Source organism: Neoarius graeffei, chromosome 13, assembly GCF_027579695.1.
Source record: "Neoarius graeffei isolate fNeoGra1 chromosome 13, fNeoGra1.pri, whole genome shotgun sequence".
In the NCBI taxonomy this organism is placed as follows: Eukaryota; Metazoa; Chordata; class Actinopteri; order Siluriformes; family Ariidae; genus Neoarius; species Neoarius graeffei.
Window position 1 is genome coordinate 60,730,986 of NC_083581.1, and position 24,338 is coordinate 60,755,323.

At 40.4% G+C, this 24,338-nt stretch overlaps 1 protein-coding gene across 3 annotated transcripts in view; it reads left to right on the forward strand.

The window, feature by feature from the left end:
- arhgef10lb (Rho guanine nucleotide exchange factor (GEF) 10-like b) overlaps positions 1-24,338 on the forward strand; it is an 86,628-nt gene that overhangs the window by 56,000 nt on the left and 6,290 nt on the right. For all 3 annotated transcript variants that reach the window (XM_060938247.1, XM_060938248.1, XM_060938246.1), the window contains 8 exons: positions 318-433; positions 2,126-2,253; positions 2,759-2,859; positions 2,976-3,097; positions 12,342-12,428; positions 16,945-17,156; positions 17,276-17,433; positions 23,326-23,468. In XM_060938247.1, the coding sequence (XP_060794230.1) occupies positions 318-433; positions 2,126-2,253; positions 2,759-2,859; positions 2,976-3,097; positions 12,342-12,428; positions 16,945-17,156; positions 17,276-17,433; positions 23,326-23,468 (1,067 nt within the window). The remainder of the gene's footprint in view (positions 1-317; positions 434-2,125; positions 2,254-2,758; positions 2,860-2,975; positions 3,098-12,341; positions 12,429-16,944; positions 17,157-17,275; positions 17,434-23,325; positions 23,469-24,338) is intronic.

Sequence of the window (24,338 nt, forward strand, 5' to 3'; positions counted from 1 at the left end):
CCAAATAACTGACAAGTTTGTTTTTCTTTTTCTAACCGTAAGAGGAAATTGTAGCCTAGCAGGTGGCCAGTTGTTAATGTTACAGCCAAGTGAATTGTGGCCTATTGAATTCAGAGCACACGGGGAATCCAAAAACCTTAGGATATAATTATTTTATTTTATTTGAAATTAAATTGTCATCTGTGGCCAGGACCATGTTGTTAGGAATTTTGGAGACCATCTAGTCTATGATGACCCATGCTGTTATAAGATTAGAACATGCTCTGCTCTTTATGAAGTGATAATGAATTGGATGATAAAGTAGTGTTTTTTTTTAGGCAAGCTGTTTCTGGGGCCACCCAAACTGTACCAGGAACTGCAGGAGCTCCAGCATGACCTGTCAGTGGTGGAGGAGGTCACACTCCTAGTGGGTACACTGCAGGGATCCTATCAGGTATAACTTTATATCAACAGATGCAATATTTTAGCATTGAACAATAATCCTCAGTTCAAGTAACTTTTTCTTTTAGTTCCTGTTTATCTGAGGTTAGTAATTAACAGTTGTTCCACGAAATCGAGTCGTGCATGAGCTGATCGCCGACGAGGTGCGTAGCGCAGAGTTGGCTGTAAGCCATGTATGTCATGTCAAGTCAACTTTATTGTCAAATATGCTATACATGCTCGACATACAGCACAGATGAAATTTCAGTCCTCTCTGACCCACGGTGCAAACAGGCAATCTCATCTCATCTCATTATCTCTAGCCGCTTTATCCTTCTACAGGGTCGCAGGCAAGCTGGAGCCTATCCCAGCTGACTACGGGCGAAAGGCGGGGTACACCCTGGACAAGTCGCCGGTCATCACAGGGCTGACACATAGACACAGACAACCATTCACACTCACACCTACGGTCAATTTAGAGTCACCAGTCAACCTAACCTGCATGTCTTTGGACTGTGGGGGAAACCGGAGCACCCGGAGGAAACCCACGCGGACACGGGGAGAACATGCAAACTCCACACAGAAAGGCCCTCGCCGGCCCCAGGGCTCGAACCCAGAACCTTCTTGCTGTGAGGCGACAGCGCTAACCACTACACCACCGTGCCGCCGCAAACAGGCAATGCAATAAATAAAAATAGAAGAATTGAAATAAATAATATAAACAGTATAAACACTCTAGATAAGAACTAGACATAGACTAAACACTATATATATATATATATATATATATATATATATATATATATGTATATATATATATATATATGTATGTATATATATATGTGTGTGTGTGTGTTTAGTATGACGAGGTTGCGAGGTTGAGTGGAATAACTGTTTTATTCTATCCACATTCACTGGATTTTGAAAAACGACACATTCTTATTTTTAGCTTTCGCAAATTTGATAAATAAAAACTATTACAAAACGTCCGACAAAATCATTTCCACTTAGAATGTAAACAAACCGGCGAAATGACAGGAGCAATTTGTGAAAAATGCTATTATAATAATTCTTGAAAAAAAAAAAACGTTCTTACCATCAAATACTTTTCATTCCATATTTTGCTGCTTTTTTTTTTTTATCTCCCACTGGCTGAAAGACCCGAAGGGGGATTGATTATGTCGTGGTGATGTCTGTCCGTCTGTCCGTCCGTCCTGGAAAGGGTACTCACCTTTTTGAAATGAACTCCTCTCACAATTCTTGGAGGAATTTCACAAAACTTAGCAAAAGGCTTTGTTATATTTTGGTAATACGCATATTGCAATTTAGTTCAATTCAGTCACATTTCACCAGAGTTATGGCCCTTGATTACCAAACTTGTACTTTGACAATTTCATGATGGTGTATTAAGCACTTATAGTTGCCAGCAGAGGATAGTGTGCTCTCAGAGCACTCTTCTTCTGTTCTTTTTTTTTGGGGGGGGGGTTGTTTTCAAGTAGAGTTTTTATTTTGTCCTTGGTTGGTTCAGCAAAACGCTCTGCTATTTTGTTTTTATCTACTCATGGTATATGAGCTGATAGCCTAGTAGTAGAGTAGCCAATCAGAGCATGCGATCGCTCATATCCAGTGAATGTGGATAGAATAATAAGTGATATGTTACCAGCATCGTGTGTGTGTGTGTGTGTGTGTGTGTGTGTACGTGCAGAATCTTAACACAACAGTGGGGCAGGACTGGTGCCTGGCTCTGCAAAGGCTCATCCGCATCAAAGAGGGTGAGATCCAGTGTGCCAACAAGTGTCGTTTGCGGTTAATGGTGCCTGGCAAGCCTGACAAGTGAGTAGTGAAGGGAACTGGAACAGGCTGGCAAATTGTCTTTGAATGTGGGCAGGCTTGCCCCAGGCTACACATTCATTCTGTTAAACGATTTAAAGCACTTTTCAGTTATTGGGAATGATTACCGGAGGGCTTCTGCTTTGTGGATTTGTTCTGGGGCTGCAGCTGCTCTCGATGTTGCCTGTTCATACAGCCAAATGGACTGGGCTGAGCTTAGCTTTGGCAACAGAACTTTGTTGGGAACAGATAGTTGAACAGCTGTTTATTAATCACCCAAGTGCCATTACAAAGTGTGATGGTTTCAGCAGTAGTACTTTTTTTTTCCTTATGATGTTTGCTTGTTTTCTTTGAGAGCATATAGGCCTATTAGAAATGTCTTTTCATTAAAGTGCTTTTATAAATGTGGTAAGAAATTATCACTGGAGCGTGGAGCTCGGGTAATCTGTTTTAGTGACAGCTGGTGTTGAATTCCTTATGGAACGTGTGTTTGCACATGTTTTTGCAGGTCTGGGCGTCCAGTCAGTTTTACAGTGGTTTTCAATACTCCCAGCCCAATCAGTAAAATCTCATGGGTCAATCGCTTGCATCTTGCTAAAGTTGCTCAAAGTAAGTAGATATCAGAAAGAAGTTGTCAAAAAGTCTCTACATCCTTCCCCTGGATTTATCATTTTTCATCAGTTAAAATCCAAGTTGATGTGCAACACTTCTTGCTGTGTGTATAGGGGAAGAGAACTTGCCTGGTTGGGTATGTGCACAGGATGATGAGAAAACTAAGCCTCCATTCTGGTGTCCGCTCCTGGCTTGCCGTGTACCTCTGTTCTCTCCAAAAACTCAAGATCTGAAGGTGAGACCCAATATGGAACTCTTTAAAGTACTTGTACTCCATGGTCCTTGTGGTAGTAGAATGTTAAAAAGAGCACAGCACAATGATGTAACACAAAGACTGTATATGCACTCACTTTATTAGGAACACCCATACATCTGCTGTTTTATGCACTTCTCTAAATCAGCCAATCCCTTGACAGCAGCGCAACGCATAAAATCATGCAGATAGAAATCAAGAGCTTCAATTAATATTTACTTCAAACATCAGAGCGGGAAAAATTGTGATCACTGTGGCATGGCTGTTGGTCCCAGATAGACTGGTTTGAGTATTTCAGAAACTGCTGATTGCACAGAACAGTCTGTAGAGTTTACACAGAATGGTGCGAAAAACAAAAAACACTGAGTGAACGACTGTTCTGTGGGTGGAAACACCTTGGTGATAAGAGAGGACTGAGGAAAATGGCCAGATGGGTTTGAGCTGCCAGGAAGGATATAGTAACTCATATAATTACTCTGTACAACCGTGGTGAGCAGAAAAGCATCTTCTGCTATAGCAGAAGACCGCATTGGGTTCCACTCCTGCCAGCCAAGAACAGGAATCTTAGAATCAAGAACAAGTGCCTATTACAGTCGCCGGTGAGTACAGAGTAGACCAAGATAGTAGAGTACATGTAATAGATATCCATTGTCAATGGGTTCGAAAAGTGTTAAACTTCACCCCTCCCTGTCTCCCCTGCTCCGGTTGGTGATCAGTCATCTGGTGATTATACCTGAAACAAAGTTGCTTTGTCTCATTAGAAAATCAATGAAAAATGTCACAACAGTTTAGCAATAACAAAACTGACCTCAGTCTCACTTTAATCACCAAAAGGATCATCTCATCTCATTATCTCTAGCTGCTTTATCCTGTTCTACAGGGTCGCAGGCAAGCTGGAGCCTATCCCAGCTGACTACGGGCGAAAGGCGGGGTACACCCTGGACAAGTCGCCAGGTCATCACAGGGCTGACACAGACACAGACAACCATTCACACTCACATTCACACCTACGGTCAATTTAGAGTCACCAGTTAACCTAACCTGCATGTCTTTGGACTGTGGGGGAAACCGGAGCACCCGGAGGAAACCCACGCGGACACGGGGAGAACATGCAAACTCCGCACAGAAAGGCCCTCGTCGGCCACGGGGCTCGAACCCAGGACCTTCTTGCTGTGAAGCGACAGCGCTAACCACTACACCACCATGCCGCCCCCAAAAGGATCAAATAAACTTAATTTAATTTTTGCATGTTCTCCCCGTGTCTGTGTGGGTTTCCTCCGAGTGCTCCGGTTTCCCCCACAGTCCAAAGACATGCAGGTTAGGTTAATATGGAACGATCTTGGGCTGAGGTGCCCTTGAGCGAGGCGCCTAACTCCCAACTGCTCCCCAGGCGCTGTTAGCATGGCTGCCCACTGCTCTGGGTATGTGTGTGCTCATTGCTCACGTGTGTGTGCATGTGTGTATTCACTGCTTCAGATGGGTTAAATGCAGAGAGGAATTTCACAAGTGTGTGATGAATAAAGTTGGGCTTTCTTTCTTTCTTAAAAATTGAAGTATCTACAATTTCTTATTGACGTGACTGGGTTCCTGTAATCTGCATAAGGCGATAATGAATCTGCACTCCGTCTTACAAAACCCATGTGACACAGCCCCAGAAGTAATTAAGAGCTCTTGGGTGTCATCAGTCCTCTCTGACACTGCTATTTGGATAGCTGTGATGAGTTTGCTTTTGGTAATTAAAAGTACTGAGGTCCTGTAGAACTATTTTCCAAAAACTGATCTTCAGGCCTCACAGGCAGTCCACATTTGTGCTCTCTATCTGCTTGGAACACACACCAGATTTTCATTGTTATTATCGATGATATGTTACAGGTGTGCTAGGAGAAAAATGTAGCTGTCTGGAGTAGTATGAAGGTTTGGAAAACTGATTACTGCTCACTTTAAGTAAACGTAGTTGGTGTAGTAAATGAACTACAAGGACAAGCAATGTCTTTGATTAAGATCCTCAGATCTCTTCCATGTGGGGGGAAAAAACCTTGCTCTAGATTTTGCAGGGAAAGTATAATTAATTTGGAATACATTTATGTATTTTATAATTCCCTCAAATGGCATTCCGTAGTATTTTAGTGTATTTATGATGTTCAGAACATGAATTTTAACATGACATATTGTGATCAGGGGACAGTACGGTGGTGTCGTGGTTAGCACTGTTGCCTTACAGCAAGAAGGTTCTGGGTTCGAGCCCAGCGGCTGACGAGGGCCTTTCTGTGTGGAGTTTGCATGTTCTCCCCATGTCTGTGTGGGTTTCCTCCAGGTGCTCCGGTTTCCTCCACAGTCCAAAGACATGCAGGTTAGGTTAATTGGTGGCTCTAAATTGACCGTAGGTGTGAGTGTGAATGGTTGTTTGTCTCTGTGTCAGCTCTGCGATGACCTGGCGACTTGCCCAGGGTGTACCCCACCTTTCGCCCGTAGTCAGCTGGGATAGGCTCCAGCTTGCCTGCGACTCTGCACAGGATAAGCAGCTACAGATGATGGATGGATGGATGGATGGATGGATGGATGGATGGATATTGCGATCATATCAAGCTGTCAGCCAGTGACTTAATATTGCTCCTCGCATGAGTTCATATTTATTCAAGTTCGAGGTCAGAATTGAGCATAGCTCAGATATGTCTTTGTATTCAGCAAATTTGTCCTACCTGTGCAAATCTAACACAAGTCTGTAATAATGCCTGAAGTCTGAATACCAAAGTGCGCCATTTCATGATTAACTCCTCACTGTGCATGTGTTACTCAACTAGAAATATACTTATCACTTTATTAGAGATCTATAATGTGTTTAGTTTTTCTTCTCTTCACATTTTACTTCCATTCTAATATTATGCCCCTTCTAATAACATTTGAAAAACACTTAATGGATTTCGGCAGCACGGTGTTGTAGTGGTTAGCACTGTCGCCTCACAGCAAGAAGGTCCTGGGTTTGAGCCCAGTGGCTGACGGGGGCCTTTCTGTGTGGAGTTTGCATGTTCTCCCCACATGTCTGCGTGGGTTTCCTCCACAGTCCAAAGACATGCAGGTTAGGCTAATTGGTGGCTCCAAATTGACAGTAGGTGTGAATGTGAGTGTGAATGGTTGTCTGTCTCTATGTGTCAGCCCTGCGATAACCTGGCAACTTGTCCAGGGTGTACCCCGTCTCTCACCCATAGTCAGCTGGGACAGGTTCCAGCTTGCCTGCGACCCTGCACAGGATAAGTGGTTACAGATAATGGATGGATAGATTAGTGGATTTCTCCAGTTTTTTTTTCTTTCCAACCTTATCTTTTTACTGTATCTATTTCAACTCTATATCAACATATAATGGAAGTACAAGAGCATCTTTTGAAGTGGAAGGTGTTGTTATGGAGTGTTATCCAACTTCACTCACTTCTTCCAGCTTGTCCCACTTATGTGCGTGGGGTCGCTGCCATGTAGACCCTATTGATCCACACGTCACATTAATTGGAGCATAGTTTTACGCCCAATGCTCTTCCTGCCACAACCCTCCCATTTCTAGGCTTGGGAAACAACCATTCTCTCACACACAGACACACACGAACAATTAATAGTAGCCAGTTAACCTAACCTGCATGTCTTTGGACTGTGGGGGAAGCCAGAGCACCCGGAGGAAACCCACGCAGACACGGGTAGAACATGCAAACTCCACACAGAATGGCACCCGTCAGCCACTGGGCTCGAACCCAGAACCACCACCTTTCTGTGAGGCGACAGTGCTAACTACTGCACCACCGTGCCGCCTGGAGTGTTATCCAACTTTAAAAAAAAAAAGGACTAATACATTACAAAATGATTCTGGTCACCAGCTTTCAGTGAGGTGCAATTGGTCTACACTGGTAATGCTTTAGTACAAATTCTTTCCAAGTGCAAAACTTTGACTAAAGAATTCATGAAGGTGAGCTAAACAAACAAAACTTATGTCTTGCGTAAACATTTATTGACTGCTGTAACAGCTACTCTTAGACTTTCATTAAAAGTGAGTTTCAAGACAATGGATGTTTGGTCTTTTCCCAGAATAGAGGAACGGTAATTGTATTACAGATGCAATACATAGTGATTAGGAAGGTGATTAGGTAAGTGATAAGCAGGGCTTTGAACCAGAATTTTTTTCCTATTGGTTCGTTCCGAACAGAAACGGAATTTTAACGTTTCCGGTTTTGGGTTCCACCATTAAATAGACGTTCCCGAACCGGTTAGAACAAAAAAATTTAGTTCCCGGAACGGTTAATTACGTTCCCTGTCAGCTGTTTAACAAATGGCTATAAAATTATGTCTCTGTCTCATCCAGCTTAAGCCAAATGTAGGCTAATTCTATTACAACCTTCATTAAATAAGACAAGAAATAATTCAAAACAATTATTATTTCAAATGTTGGCGATTTGGATTCTCAGTATGTCTTCCCATCTACACAAACAGAAAAAGTGCCAAAAATGAAAGATAATTCGTTTAGTGTGTTACCAAAGGCTAGTCAGGCCCTATAGAGGGCTACCGCATGACGTCACCGCGCCGCGAGATTTTGTTAGGCGCCATATTGGAAGACCAAGTACACATCTATGCAAGTACATACATACATAAAACAAACTACACCTGAAATGTAGCCAGGGCCGGTTCTGCCCTAATCTGGACCTGGGTGCAACATCGCGCAACCCCCCCCCCCCCCCCCCCCCCCCCAAAAAAAAACACCAGTCTAAATCAGGACAACCATCACATAACTATAACTATAAACATTTTATATCAACTATTTTAACTAAATGGGCTATAATAAATAAGCCTGCAGGCAGCCACGGCGGGCTGCCTCAGAAAAGTAACCATTCAATGACACAACTGAAAGCCTGCAGCCACGGTGGGCTGCCTCAGAAAAGTAACCATTTGTCCTACCTTAAAACTCGTTTTGCATTTTCTGCCTCCTTTTTTGTATTTTCGACCCTCCGTTTATTTTCTTTCCTTTTCTGAAAACCCGATTTGTGTCCAGACATTTTGTTCTGCTACCAACGAACTAACTCGTCAGGTCTCGTCTCTCGAGCCCGCGATGATTCCCGTGGGAAGGGCAACAATTGATACATTTTTACAAACAGCCAATAGGGAGGTTGCAACGTTCAGGCTCTTCTTTGCTCAGACACTCAGTAATGCACTTACTCACTTATTACCACGTGGAGACGTGATAGTAGTCCACCTTCCCGCTCTCTCCATTCAGTCAGCAAACGTCACACAGGAAGTGAACCCCAGCGGGTCATAGAAACTTGCGCAGGAGAAGAATGACTTTTTTATTTGTAGGCTACGGAAACTTTGAGGAACGAAATAAAAACCAGTATTAACCGGTTACCATTATTTTTAATAAGCGTTTCTGTTCCGGAACATAAAAAATAATAAAGTTTCTGGTTTCGTTTCTGTTCCATGTGAAATAGAAAAAGTTCCCGGTTTTCATTTTCGTTCCTTGAACCGGTTCAAAGCCCTGGTGATAAGTAATGCTTTTTTTAAGGAATAGCCAAGGTAAGCATACAGGTGTACTGTATAGTGAGCCAAACGTAGTTATTGAGTACTATTTTGGTGATTTCAGGGAGATTTGAACCTACGGGTGCTACAGGGAAGGAAACTTAATACCATGCATTTTGAGGTACAATTGGTATGCCCTGACAGTCTTTTGTGTGTCGCAGCCTGTAATTTATAACTTATTTTACCTTAGTCAAACTCCCTGATGTCTTGCTCTTTAGGTGTGGCACCTCAGCATGGAGAAGTAGGGCATGTTACAAGTGCAAAGCTTCAACGGAATACAAATAATGGAGAAAACAACTACTGGCTGCCAGGGAAAAAAATCCAAGTCCATAAGGAATGGCACACGAGTTGTAGACGTAGGGCAGCAATTACAGCGTACAAGTCCTTAGTTGATTGAGTGGATCAAGAAGAATTGAATTTGATGACTTCATCCTGGCGTGTAAAACGTTGCCATGCTCTGAATGTGTATTCAGCAGTTGAGTGTGAGAGAACACAAGCAAATAAGTGGCTGTTTATCCAGGCTGTGGCAGAGACAATGTAAGAAAACGCCTGAAAAGTGAACATGGCTGTGTCTTCACTATTGTAATATAACCTCTACCCTCACTTCAAAGTAAAGCAATCAAAATTCAATGGAGTAGAAAGCTAAAGTAGGTTAGAAGAAAGGGGGGGGGGTCTCATTGACAGGTAATTCAATGTTCTTAGCTCTCTTGTGCTAGCTTTTGGGTTTGCGCAGAAATAAATTTAATCACAAAAGGAAAAAAAAAAACCTGCTAGTAAAACTTCAAACTGACTGGAAGCGGCATACCTGCAGCATTTCATCACATTCGGATGGAAAGTGAGATTGCCTACAATCAAGCCCCAATATAAATAGTTCTAACCAGCTAATTAATGCACATATTAAATAAGCCTGACATTTTCATAGAAAGGAAAGCAGAAAGAACATGCCCCGAAGATAATTCTAGATTAATGCAGCTCCTACTGAGCTAATTCAGATAGAAAGGAAAGTATGTTGGCTGTTGTACTGTACATCAGAGAGCCACAGTGCACACTCGGCAGGGTCCAGTGTAAGTGCACACACTCCCATAACAACGTGCCTTTGTTTCATACAACCGGCAGCGCCGCAAAGAATACATCATCGGTATTATTTTTTCCTACAACAATGAAACTGAATCTGTTTCTAATCACATTTTATGACAGAAACATCACTGGGCTGTCTTACAGCTGACTAAACAAATATTATACTGCTGTACCACTGCTATAGTTTACTGCATTTTTACTGTATTAATTAAGATCAGCCTAGTGTTAGCAAGGTGCAACACTTCCATAGTTATGAGGAAATGGGAGACAGGCTTGTGACAACTCAATGTGCGTTTTAGTAGCTCATCCGGCAGACAGGCGATGAGTTTATGCCTTCATGTGTCGTCCGTCTGGTGTCCTCCACATTTCATGAAAATCACTTCACCGATTTTTTTTTTTTTATTCTTTTTGGCAGGAAGGTAGGTCTGCCTGGGGTGCATATAGCTTCTACCCAAATTTGCATAATTGCAATTAATAATGAAGATATGGAGTAATTAAGCCCTAATGAGCAACTTCCACACGAATCACATCTTCTCCCTCAATTCTTCACTGATTTTGATTCTTTCTGGCATGAAGGTAGGGGTAACTAGAGTGCATATAACTTCTACCCATATTTGATTAATTACAAATATTAATGAACTCATGGACTAATTAAGCCTTAATGAGCGTCCATCCATTATCCATAACCGCTTATCCTGTGCAGGGTCGCAGGCAAGCTGGAACCTATCCCAGCTGACTATGGGCGAGAGGTGGGGTACACCCTGGACAAGTCGCCAGGTCATCGCAGGGCTGACAAACAACCATTCACACTCACATTCACACCTACAGTCAATTTAGAGCCACCAGTTAACCTAACCTGCATGTCTTTGGACTGTGGGGGAAACCAGAGCACCCAGAGGAAGCCCATGCAGACATGGGGAGAGCATGCAAACTCCATAAAGAAAGGCCCCCGTTGGCCACTGGGCTCAAATCCAGAACCTTGTTGTGAGGCAACAGCGCTAACCACTACACCACCGTGCTGCCCTGCCTTAATGAGCAGTTCAACAAAAATCACTTCTTGATCAATTCCTCGCCGTTTTGGATTCTTTCTGCCAAATAAGTCGATATTCCTAGAGTGTATATACTGTAGCTTGTCTATAGTCTATACACTAAAATATATAGTCTATATTTATTGTGCAAGGTGGCCCACTTTAGATTGTTCCTTCTGGACTAGACGGGGCTGGAGTGAGCTATGCCATCATTGACCGTCTCCTTTCACTTGCTTTCACTTTTCGGTGTTGAGATGTTCAGCTCTCTCCTCTCTGGTTACCGGCTTCTCTTTCTGTAAGAACACAAGAGAGACACACACACACACAAATTGCTGGTAATCCTACACAGGTGAGACTCATCACGTTTTACCTGCTGGTTCAACCTGCCTCCTCTCCATCCACAAATGACGCTCGATCACACCCCTGCTGCCACACAGGAATTTTTTCCTTATTACAGATACACAAATTATAATACATTACATACAGGAAATGTGAACATTAGCAACTGTGTTTAATTTGTCTCTTTTCCTTCTCACACTTTTTTTTTTTTTGATGTTTAAAAAAGTTTTAAAGGAGCACTTTTTAACTTCTGAGCTTTCAGCTGCCTTTGATATTAATTGAAATTTTAGAGAAAACATTGCATTCCTTTGAAAACATCATCCCCTTTCCCTTGAACTGAGAATACTGCATATGCTGTGCATTGCTTTGAAAGGAAAATTGGCTGATTGATCAGCTTTTTTCCAGTTCTGCACAGGACTGATTTCTGGACTGGAAAAATGTGAACAGAAGCCGAAAATGAACAAATTAGCTCGATCCACTGTAAGCTTTTAAACTTTGTAAACTACACATCCAACCATAATGATGCTCAGAGGTGGGAAGTAATAATGTATAATCACTTCTGATCTTTCTTGCGTTCCTTTTTTTTTTTTCTTTTCTTCATCTTTTGACTTTGACTTACTTGATTTCAAGAGAAAATCTCTAACTTCTGTTCACTACAACTTCAAGCACTACATTTCTCTATAATCATTAATGACATTGTGATTCTTTTTTAGCATCAGATTGCGTCAAAGCTAACAAATGTAAATTTTAATGCGAACTAATACCCATTAATGTGATCTTATTTGTACACTTTGTATTTATCAGGGCAGTTTATGTTGTGACAACTAGCTATTAGCATTCACCTAGTTTGTATTATCATAAAAGCAAACATTTGAAAGATTAGCAATAAAGCTGTTGTTATTTAGCTATAGCTAATGTTTTCCCACATTCTTTGATTCCTTGGTAAAAAAAAAAAAAAGAGGCACTAATTAACAATCAGCAAATAAGATGGGTGTCTTTTTCTTCTGTGAAACTTTCTTGTAATTTTACTTTCATACTTTGTTTATACTTTTCTGCTTGAACGCCACTGAAGCTGTACTTCAACCTTTACTAGAGTATTTATTTCGATGAGTACCGTTGATTGTGCTGTATAAATACATAAGTGTTCTTTGATTGCACTTTCTGCTGTGCTGTACTGATATTATAGACCAGCCTTGGACTGCATGTAATGATGTACATATCCTCTTACTCCACAGCTCCAGATGGCCCTTCACAATCCAGTTCAGTGTGCTCTGCTGGGTTTCTCTGCAGCCAGTACCTCTCTGCCTCAGGGCTATCTCTGGGTGAGCATGTCTCCATTACATTACAGTGTCATCAGTAACAAACATCTTTAGTAATCATTAGTGCAGTTCTTCATGTCAAGTTTTTTTTTTTAAATAGTCCGAACCATTTATCCGCTTTGACTTGTTTGCAAATTAAGGTTCATGAGCTCATTTAAACTCGTCATTGTCAACTCTTATATGTTGCATCTCTGCTTTTAATAGATTCATTCACAATAATAATAATAAATAATAATAATAATACCTTACAAAATTTAAGCATGACCTAACTGTCTTAGAAAAAGTCTGTCTGTCATAAATATAAGCTGGATTCTGACACTGGTATGATTTTGCTTTGTGAATATCCACTTCTATTGACTAAAGGAACTAGGTTGTGGATTTACACCAATGCCCCGTCATATTTAATGCTGACGATTTGTTTCTTATTCGTTCTTTTATAACCCTGTTTCCCAAAAAGTTGGGATACTGTGTAAAATATAAATAAAGCCAGAATGCAGTGTAGGTACAGCACATCTCCTCAACTACGTCTCCCATAACTCCCTCACTTCCTGCCCCGGACAATATCCACCTCATCTTTCACTGCGCCACGATTGGGTAGCGTACTACTATGAATCGTGACGCAAGCTCGCCAATAAATTGGGTGGGCCAAACAATTTTCACTCTCTCTCTGACTGATTTCACCGTTGGTATTAAAGAGATACTACTCCCTGCAGGCAGAAACAAAGGAACAAGCACGCATTGTTGTATGGACCACTGGCCACGGTTAAAAGTACCTCAGTCGCATTGTTTTGCTTTTGTTGTGTTTGAAACCGGTTACTGTTATTACTACACCATAATAACGCAAAATAGGAAGATTAGAGGCGAGTAGTTCCCTCCACGTCTTCAGCCAACGAACATTCAACCAAGGACCTTCTGGATCAACGAGATCTCGCCCAGGAAAGACTTCTGCAACATAGTAGATCTGCATTAAACTGAATTAAAGATGTGCTCCGCACTTTTCAGAAGAATACATAGAAACGAAGGATCATCGACGAACTCCTTCAGCCGCCACGCAAGAGCAGTCCCAAGTAAGGCTGGCATTTGGGCAATGTTAGTCTTAGCTTGATTAGTTTATGTGAAAAGTGCTACTTAAACCTAAGGTTGTTTCATGTGTGTGCATAATAATCACATAGCTTTGGTGTGATCATATGTTATTGTATTTCTCAGTTTTACTCTGGTAGATAGATTTTGCATGCCCTATCTCTCTTTACCTCTCTCTCTCTCTCTCTCTCTCTCTCTCTTTCTCTCTAACACCCTCTTACCACGCACCATTGTACACACACCTCAGCATTCAGTCTTCAGTAAACTTTGGGGTGATTAGGTCATTGGATAACTAAGCTAGTCCTTTGTTAAAATCCTTTGTCTAATCAGTCATACAGAGCGCCTACAGTCCCCTACCCCACCTTTAGCGAACATTCCACTCACTGGCATACACCTTTTGTGGACCTTTTGCATACGCGTCACTCAAACTCTCTTGTCTCCTCCCTCTCCTCCTCTCTCTCCCTTCCTCCTACTTTCACCCAGCGCACAGCCATGCCATTGTACACGCCCAGATGCTCATTCTCTCACACGCAGACAGACAACATCTCCCTCTCTCACTTAGCATACAACCTTTGTTAACCATTAGCTTGCAAACACATACACACACACCTACTTCCGCACTTATACACACAGTATTACTACCTCATCATCATTTTGTGCCTTGATTATTGAACTGTTGCTAGAATTGTTGAATGTACCTGACCAGTATTATCCTCACTTGATTTTGTCATTTTAATAAATTAGATATTTACAAGAAACTGTGTCTTGTCTGTTTTGCTGCAGTATTACCTGAAGCTATCCTCTGCCATCAAAGAATTCACATTGCCTTCACTGATCTAGTGTATCACTAGAGTAATTAATTCTTTAATTTAAAAATTAATAGAAATATTGATTAGTAAAATTAATGAACTGATAGTTTGAGACTAATTGTATGAGACTGATTTAATAATGCAATTGCACCTACAGCAATGATTTGCAAATCATGGAAACCCTATATTTCATTGAAAATAGAAGAATGACAACATATCTAGTGTTGAAATCAAGAAATTTTATTGTCCTTTGAAAATTATACGCTCGTTTTAAATTTGATATCAGCTACATGTTTTTAAAAAAAAGTTGGGACAGGGGCATGTTTAGCACTGTGTTGCATCACCTCTTCTTTTAACAACACTCTGTAAACATTTGGGAACTGAGGAGACCAACTGTAGTTTTGAAAGTGAAATTGTCCCTTTCTTGCCTGATATATGATTTCTGCTGCTCAACAGTTCAGGGTCTCTTTTGTTATATTTTTCATATTCATAATGTGCCAAATGGTATGAATGGGAGACAGATCTGAACTGCAGGCAGGCCAGTTTAGTACCTGGACTCTTTTACTACAGAGTCATGCAGTTGTAATATGTGCAGAAAGTGGTTCGGTACCGTATGGTCTTGCTGAAATAAGCAAAGGCTTCCCTGAATGAGATTTTGTCTGGATGGCAGCGTGTTGCTCCAAAACCTGTATATATCATTCAGCATTAATGTTACTTTCCAAGATGTGCAAGCTCCCCAAGTCATGTGCACTAATGCACACTCATACCATCACAGATGCTGGCTTTTGAACTGTGCACTGATAAAAGCCAAATGCTCTCCTCTTTCGCCTAGAGATGCAGTGTCCATGATTTCCTAAAAGAATTGCAAATGCCGATTCATCAGACCACAGGACAGTTTTCCACTTCGCCTCAGTCCATTGTAAATGAGCTCAGGCCCAGAGAAGGTGGTGGTGTTTCTGGATATTGTTTATATATGGTTTTAACTTGCATTTGTAGATGCAGTGATGACTGTATTCACAGATTATGGCATTTGAAAGTGTTCCTGAGCCTATGCGGCAATTTCCACTACAGAAATTGGGGCGGCACTGTGGTGCAGTGGTTAGCACCGTCACCTCACCGCAAGAAGGTTCTGGGTTCAAACCTCACGACCGACAGGGGCCTTTCTGTGTGTAGTTTGCATGCTCTCCCTGTGTCTGCATGGGTTTCCCCCACTTGTCAAAGAGCTGTGGATGAGGTAAAATACCCAGCCACTGGGGTTTGCACAAGCCAGTGCATACTTAGTGCCAGTCCCAAACCTGGATAAATTGGGGAGGGTTGAAAGAATGCCAACATACCTACTGCCAAAGTTTAAACCGACCACTCATTGCCATGATTAGTATGAATAAAGGCAATTAATGTGATTAAAAAAAAAAAAGATTTTAAAAAACAAAATTGTGTCGGTTTGTAATGCAGTGCTGCCTGAGGACCCGAAGATCACAAGCATGCAGTTTTGGTTTTCATCCTCTTCCCTTGCGTACAAGAGAGTTCCCTGGATTCTCTGAATCTTTTAATGATATTATGTACCATAGATGATGCGATTCCCAATTTTTTTATTTATTTTTTTTACAATTTTACATTGAGGAATGTTATTCTTAAATTGTCACACTATTTGCCCATGCAGTCTTTCACAGAGTGGTGAACCCCTCCCCATCTTTACTTCTGAGAGACTCCACCTCTCTGGGATGCTTTTTTTTTTATACCCGATCATGTCACTGACCTGTAGCCAATTAACCAAATTAGCTGTGAGATGTTTATTTTTTCCTTTTAGCATTGCACAACCAGTCTTTTGTTGCCCCGTTCCAACCTTTTTGAAACATGTTGCTGGCATTAAATTCAAACTCGGCATGCATTTTGAAAATAAATAAATAAAGCTATTTTCCTCCCAAGATTAATCTTTTCCAAGGATGGTGAAGGCTAACACGTGCTTCCTCTGAGACATTTAAGTGGCTTTTTGAAACTTCTTTATGAACTGTTGATCATGCGATGTCATAGGGCAGCATAGCACACTTGAAGGAAAGCACTATCTACCCTCTTCTGCATACATAAGATTACAGACACCCGCACTTGGTTAGCATTGCTGTGCTTGACAGTGGTGTGAGATTGTCCTTTCTCCTACACAGGCCAGTTTTGCTTCATCAGAATTCAAACTTGTGATTTCCCAGCGATATGCTCCCGGCCAAACACTTTTCTGTTTTGCTACTCAGGAGCTGGTTATAACATATTGTATTTTTACTCTTCGCTTTTAACTAAACTTTTTGTCGTCGTAAGTAGACTTCAAACATTTCTGAGTGAAAATCTCTGAAACTTAATATATACCAGCTCTGGTTTTCCCTGTATTGATCCTTGCTTGTTATTCTACTGTATATTACTGATCATTCTTATTTTGTCTGCATTATAATCCCTGCTGTAGACTACTGGTTATTAATTCCTAGATTCAGGTGCATCCTGCTTATCCCAACACCTTAAAAAAAGATTCATTAATCTGCAGCATTTTAATTATTACTATATCACACATGCTACCTCTGTCCCTTTTCCTGTCTCATTCCGTCATCTCTTACACATATGCACACTGTCCCCTTGGGTCTGCACAGGTGGCCAGTGGTGGAGATGAATCATATGGACAGGTGGAGATCTTCTCCTTGAACAGAGCCACTCCACGCTCAGTGAAGAGCTTCCTTCTGGCCTCCCCTGCACTGAGTATCGAATATGTAACAGAGGCCAGCACTAAAGAAAATGAAGGACAAGCATCTGAAGGAGCTGGCAGAATTGGGCACACCATCTGTGTGGGGTTACAAGATGGCAAGTGAGTCCAACTCTGATTTTCAGTGAAGTGTTTTGGGTTGTCCAATAAAAATATGTATCACATTTCAAGTAGTTTTCTAGGAGAGGGAGTAAATGTGGTGTGTGTGTGTTTAATTACAGTATCCTAGTTTATGGCAGTGTGGATACTGCTGCCCAGTGCCTCTTGACCTTCCAAAACCCTGAAGGTTGTCCTGTTCTCTGCCTAACACACACAGACAACTTCCTCTTCGCTGGACTGACAAATGGCAAAGTTACAGTTTATGGCAAAAAGATTGCGGGTAAGAACTTGCTTGAAAGATATATCTAAAATGTCAGAATTGCCGCCAATTCAATATTATGTAGGGAAAAAACATAACATTTTCATAAGCAATAAAAGCTCAAAAATCAGTGGGTAGTCAATAAAAATGGAATATGGCATAACACATGTTGTGCAAATCTCTTTAATTATCCCAGTATTTGGACACATTTCCTCCACTGATTATTCAGACTCGCACCATATGTCTCAAATGATTGATTTGACTTGAATGAAATTTCTCTGCACGCTCTGTGCAACTGCTCTACCATCAGTCTACCATTTTGAAGGAGTGTTTGGCACACTTCTTGTGTACCCGCTTAAAAATGAGTGCAAAAGTTTGTACTAAACTATAAAAGACAAAGAAATCTAAATGATATTAAGTTATGTAATGTTCTATATGTGTATTATGTAATATTGTCTATATAATCTTATATTTTACAGACGTTCATTATTATAAGGAATAAAATGGTCAAATAGTGCATGTTAAGCTACTATTTTAAATCCATATATTTAAAAAAAATTTATATTATTTGAGATGTAAATATCCCAGAAACTACATAGTCGAGGCAAATGAAACTGAACAGGCTTAATGTTGAGCAATATAAGATTTATTCCTCAAAATTTGAATAAGAAATTCAAAGGTATGTGGATTCCATGAACGATTTCACAACTTTTCAATATTCGCGCCACCTGAGACACGGCACACGTCAGGACTCCCTAAAGTGAATGACGCATGAAATGGAATGACAAATGACAGGTAGTAAATTTGAACAATAAATGGTCCCTTGTCATTCAGATTCTTACAAATGGAATAACGATTGAAATCTTTAGTTTTAGACCTCCCTAGGATAAGATAAGTGGGTGCTTGGTGGGATATCAGCTTTTACAAATGGAATGACAGGGTTTCTATATGTATTGACTTACTTTGAGCTAATGTTGTCAGTGATATCACCTTTTACAAATGGAATGATAAGGTTTCTAGGTGGAATGACAAACTTTGAGGCAATGTTATCAGTGATATCAAATTAACAAATGGAATGACATTGTTTCTAGGGTTAGGGTTAGGTTATAGGTGATATCACTGATAACATTGCCTCAAAGTATGTCATTCCACCTAAAAACACTGTCATTCCATTTATAAAAGGGGATATCACTGATAACATTAGCTTAAAGTATGTCATTCCACCTGGAAACGCTGTCATTCCATTTGTAAAAGGTGATATCACTGATAACATAACCTAAAAGTATGTCATTCCACTTAGAAACAGTCATTCCATTTCATGAGCTGAAAGCATGTCATTCCACCTACATTTCAATCGTTATTCCATTTATAAGAATCTGAATGACAAGGGACCATTTATTGTTCAAATCACTAGCTGTCATTCGTCATTCCATTTCATGCGTCATTCACTTTAGGGAGTCCCCACGTCAAGTCGGTAGTCCAGCTCCTGCCAATAACGCTGCAGCATGTCTTTGGTAACAATCTTTTCTGGTAACAGTGCATTTTTAGAGAATTTTCTCATAAATGCACGCTGCACAGTCTTGTTTGACTGTGTTTGAGCGAACGTCTTTTCTTTTCCAGTGAATGGCATTTCTGTACCTAAAAAGATAAAAACAAAAAACATTAAACATAAAATTTTGACCTGTTTCCGCACATGCTGTTAAAATTTGAGGTCAATTGAACGAGAATTTGCAAAGTTATTAGATTGTTATACGTATATCTTTTAACAATGGACAAAGCAGCTTCCCAGAATTACAACCCTAAATCAGAAAAAATTTGGACAGTATGGAAAATGCAAATAAAAAAAGAAAGCAGTGATTTCTAAAGTTACTTTGACTTGGATTATAGATTTCATTACAGATAGGATGAACTGTCAAAATATTTCATGTTTTATCCGGTCAACTTCATTTCATTTGTTAATATACATTCATTCCTGCATTTCAGGCCTGTAACACATTCGGAAAAGTTGGGACAGGGGCAGTTTAGGGCTAGTAATGAGGTAAAACAATTAAATAATGAGGTGATGTCACCAGGTGATTGTAATAATGGTTTGGTAGAAAATCAGTATCCAGGAAAGGCCTAGTATTTGAAGAGCAAAGACAGGCCAAGGATCTCCAGTTTGTCAAGAAATGTGTGTGTGTGTAAATAATTGAACGATGTTCTTCAAAGAAAGATAGGAAGTGATTTAGATACTTCAACCTATATAATATCATGAAACAATTCAATAAATCTGGAGGAATTTTGGTGCGTAAAGGGCAAGGGAGCAAGCCTAAGCTGAACATCCATTATTCCTGATCCTTATTTCCAGCTTGATAAATGAAAGCTAGAATTCCTGCTGAATTTGCCTTGTGCTTTTCATTGCTGCCTTTTTACAACACACACCCACCTTTTATTTTTAACCTAATGGAATTTTTTTTAATTATTTTTGTTGTACAGTTAGGTCCATATATATTTGGACACTGACACAAATTTTGGGTTTTTTTACCTGTTTACTGAAACATATTCAAGTTATAGTTATATAATGGACATGGACAAAGTCCAGACTTTCAGCTTTCATTTGAGGGTATCCACATTAAAATTGGATGAAGGGTTTAGGAGTTTCAGCTCCTTAACATGTGCCACCCTGTTTTTTTAAAGGGACCAAAAGTAATTGGACAATTGACTCAAAGGCTATTTCATGGGCAGGTGTGGGAAATTCCTTCGTTATGTCATTCTCAATTAAGCAGATAAAAGGCCTGGAGTTGATTTGAGGTGTGGTGCTTGCATTTGGAAGATTTTGCTGTGAAGAAAACATGCGGTCAAAGGAGCTCTCCATGCAGGTGAAACAAGCCATCCTTAAGCTGCGAAAACAGAAAAAACCCATCCGAGAAATTGCTACAATATTAGGAGTGGCAAAATCTACAGTTTGGTACATCCTGAGAAAGAAAGAAAGCACTGGTGAACTCATCAATGCAAAAAGACCTGGACACTCACAGAAGACAACAGTGGTGGATGATCACAGAATAATTTTCATGGTGAAGAGAAACGGCTTCACAACAGCCAACCAAGTGAACAACACTCTCCAGGAGGTAGGCGTATCAATATCCAAATCTACCATAAAGAGAAGACTGCATGAAAGTAAATACAGAGGGTTCACTGCACGGTGCAAGCCACTCATAAGCCTCAAGAATAAAAAGGCTAGATTGGACTTTGCTAAAAAACATCTAAAAAAGCCAGCACAGTTCTGGAAGAACATTCTTTGGACAGATGAAACCAAGATCAACCTCTACCAGAATGATGGAAAGAAAAAAGTATGGCGAAGGCGTGGTACAGCTCACGATCCAAAGCATACCACATCATCTGTAAAACACGGCGGAGGCAGTGTGATGGCTTGGGCATGCACGGCTGCCAGCGGCACTGGGTCACTAGTGTTTATTGATGATGTGACACAGGACAGAAGCAGCCGAATGAATTCTGAGGTATTCAGAGACATACAGTGTGCTCAAATCCAGCCAAACTGATTGGTCGGCGTTTCATAATACAGCTGGACAATGACCCAAAACATAAAGCCAAAGCAACCCAGGAGTTTATTAAAGCAAAGAAGTGGAATATTCTTGAATGGCCAAGTCAGTCACCTGATCTCAACCCAATTGAGCATGCATTTCACTTGTTAAAGACTAAACTTCAGACAGAAAGGCCCACAAACAAACAGCAATTGAAAACCGCTGCAGTAAAGGCCTGGCAGAGCATTAAAAAGGAGGAAACACAGCGTCTGGTGATGTCCATGAGTTCAAGACTTCAGGCAGTCATTGCCAACAAAGGGTTTTCAACCAAGTATTACAACTCCGATTCCAAAAAAGTTGGGACAAAGTACAAATTGTAAATAAAAACGGAATGCAATGATGTGGAAGTTTCAAAATTCCATATTTTATTCAGAATAGAACATAGATGACATATCAAATGTTTAAACTGAGAAAATGTATCATTTAAAGAGAAAAATTAGGTGATTTTTAAATTTCATGACAACAACACATCTCAAAAAAGTTGGGACAAGGCCATGTTTCCCACTGTGAGACATCCCCTTTTCTCTTTACAACAGTCTGTAAACGTCTGGGGACTGAGGAGACAAGTTGCTCAAGTTTAGGGATAGGAATGTTAACCCATTCTTGTCTAATGTAGGATTCTAGTTGCTCAACTGTCTTAGGTCTTTTTTTTGTCGTATCTTCCGTTTTATGATGCGCCAAATGTTTTCTGTGGGTGAAAGATCTGGACTGCAGGGTGGCCAGTTCAGTACCCGGACCCTTCTACGCAGCCATGGTGCTGTAATTGATGCAGTATGTGGTTTGGCATTGTCATGTTGGAAAATGCAAGGTCTTCCCTGAAAGAGACGTCATCTGGATGGGAGCATATGTTGCTCTAGAACCTGGATCTACCTTTCAACATTGATGGTGTCTTTCCAGATGTGTAAGCTGCCCATGCCACACACACTAATGCAACCCCATACCATCAGAGATGCAGGCTTCTGAACTGAGCGCTGATAACAACTTGGGTCGTCCTTCTCCTCTTTAGTCCGAATGACACGGCGTTCCTGATTTCCATAAAGAACTTCAAATTTTGATTCGTCTGACCACAGAACAGTTTTCCACTTTGCCACAGTCCATTTTAAATGAGCCTTGGCCCAGAGAAGACATCTGCGCTTCTGGATCACGTTTAGATACGGCTTCTTCTTTGAACTATAGAGTTTTAGCTGGCAACGGCGGATGGCACGGTGAATTGTGTTCACAGATAATGTTCTCTGGAAATATTCCTGAGCCCATTTTGTGATTTCCAATACAGAAGCATGCCTGTATGTGATGCAGTGCCGTCTAAGGGCCCGAAGATCACGGGCACCCAGTATGGTTTTCCAGCCGTGACCCTTACACACAGAGATTCTTCCAGATTCTCTGAATCTTATGATGATATTATGCACTGTAGATGATGATATGTTCAAACTCTTTGCAATTTTACACTGTCGAACTCCTTTCTGATATTGCTCCACTATTTGTCGGCGCAGAATTAGGGGGATTGGTGATCCTCTTCCCATCTTTATTTCTGAGAGCCGCTGCCACTCCAAGATGCTCTTTTTATACCCAGTCATGTTAATGACCTATTGCCAATTGACCTAATGAGTTGCAATTTGGTCCTCCAGCTGTTCCTTTTTTGTACCTTTAACTTTTCCAGCCTCTTATTGCCCCTGTCCCAACTTTTTTGAGATGTGTTGCTGTCATGAAATTTCAAATGAGCCAATATTTGGCATGAAATTTCAAAATGTCTCACTTTCGACATTTGATATGTTGTCTATGTTCTATTGTGAATACAATATCAGCTTTTGAGATTTGTAAATTATTGCATTCCGTTTTTATTTACAATCTGTACTTTGTCCCAACTTTTTTGGAATCGGGGTTGTAGAAATGAACATTTTATTCACAATTATTTAATTTGTCCAATTACTTTTGAGCCCCTGAAATGAAGGGATTGTGTTTAAAAAAATGCTTTAGTTCCTCACATTTTTATGCAATCATTTTGTTCAACCCACTGAATTAAAGCTGAAAGTCTGAACTTCAACTGCATCTGAATTGTTTTGTTCACAATTCATTGTGGTAATGTACAGAACCAAAATTAGAAAAATGTTGCCTCTGTCCAAATATTTATGGACCTAACTGTATATTAATATTATGTAAACTAGAGTTTGATGTTTCCTTCAAAAACTATAAGTGATGTGAACCTTTGCACTTAACTGTATAGTCTGACTACTGAGACTACGTCTTACTGTATAGAAAGGAATATAACAAAGTGAATTTTTGTGCTTCGTTTCTTAATCATTTATTTATAAACTATTTCTCTCATGTCTCACAGAAGGTCTGTGGGATCCAGGCTCCAGCAGACTGCTTGTGATCGGGTTTGCACCTGTGCTCAAACTCCTCAATATAGATGAGTGTGTGTGGGCTAGTTGTGCAAACAAAGTGACTGTGATTGACAGCTATAATCTCACCACCCAGGTAAATACTATCAACTGTTAAACAAGCCGCATGTAGGGAAAAAAAAAGAATAATCCATTTTAAACACAAGTATTCTGGTAGACGGCAGAACTTGCTCAATATGACATTTGTCTTGATGCCATCTTCGCTGAAACGAAAACACTTTCTCAGCACTCTTATCGGTGGCGCAGTTCCTAGAGACCTTTTTTGACTGGTGTAAACAAGAAAGCAAGATATCTGCCTCTGTAGATCAAAGTGTGTATGTTCGTCTGTATTGGTGCAGGGTTGAATCGCATTTGAAAATGAAGATTATATATAGAGCATACTAGGAAGTAGATAAAAGGTATCCTCTTGTAGAAGTCCAAAAGAATGTGTGCATGCCAGCCTTTGATCACTTCTGACAGCTGAGCCATCCGAAGAAATTTGCCGCAAGCAGCTCTCCTCTCGTCTCGCTCCCTCGTTCTGATGCTTAATCGCAGGAATATATTTGGCTCCAGCAGTTGGAAATTGCACCCAGCTGAAGATGAGAACCTGTCTGGGTACTCACAAGCACTCAGAGGGCTCAATAATAAACCAGATATTAAAGATATTCGAGATGTTGTTTTTTTTTATTCTGTGTCTTTTGGAACAACGCAAAGTATTAAATATTAGTATCCTGTAATTCTACACTAATATGTGTGTGTTATCGTAGTACATGTCATGAGCTTGTAACTCTAAAGCATTCAGGTTATTAATATTTGCTTTGAAACTTATTGATTGTTGATGCTATAGTGTTTTTGTCCTTTTGAGATAAAATAATCTATATCACAAATAATCTATAAGTTAATAGCATCAGTACTAGAGTCTTTTTCATTTCTCAGTAATTAATGTAAATATTAAAGGTCACACTTT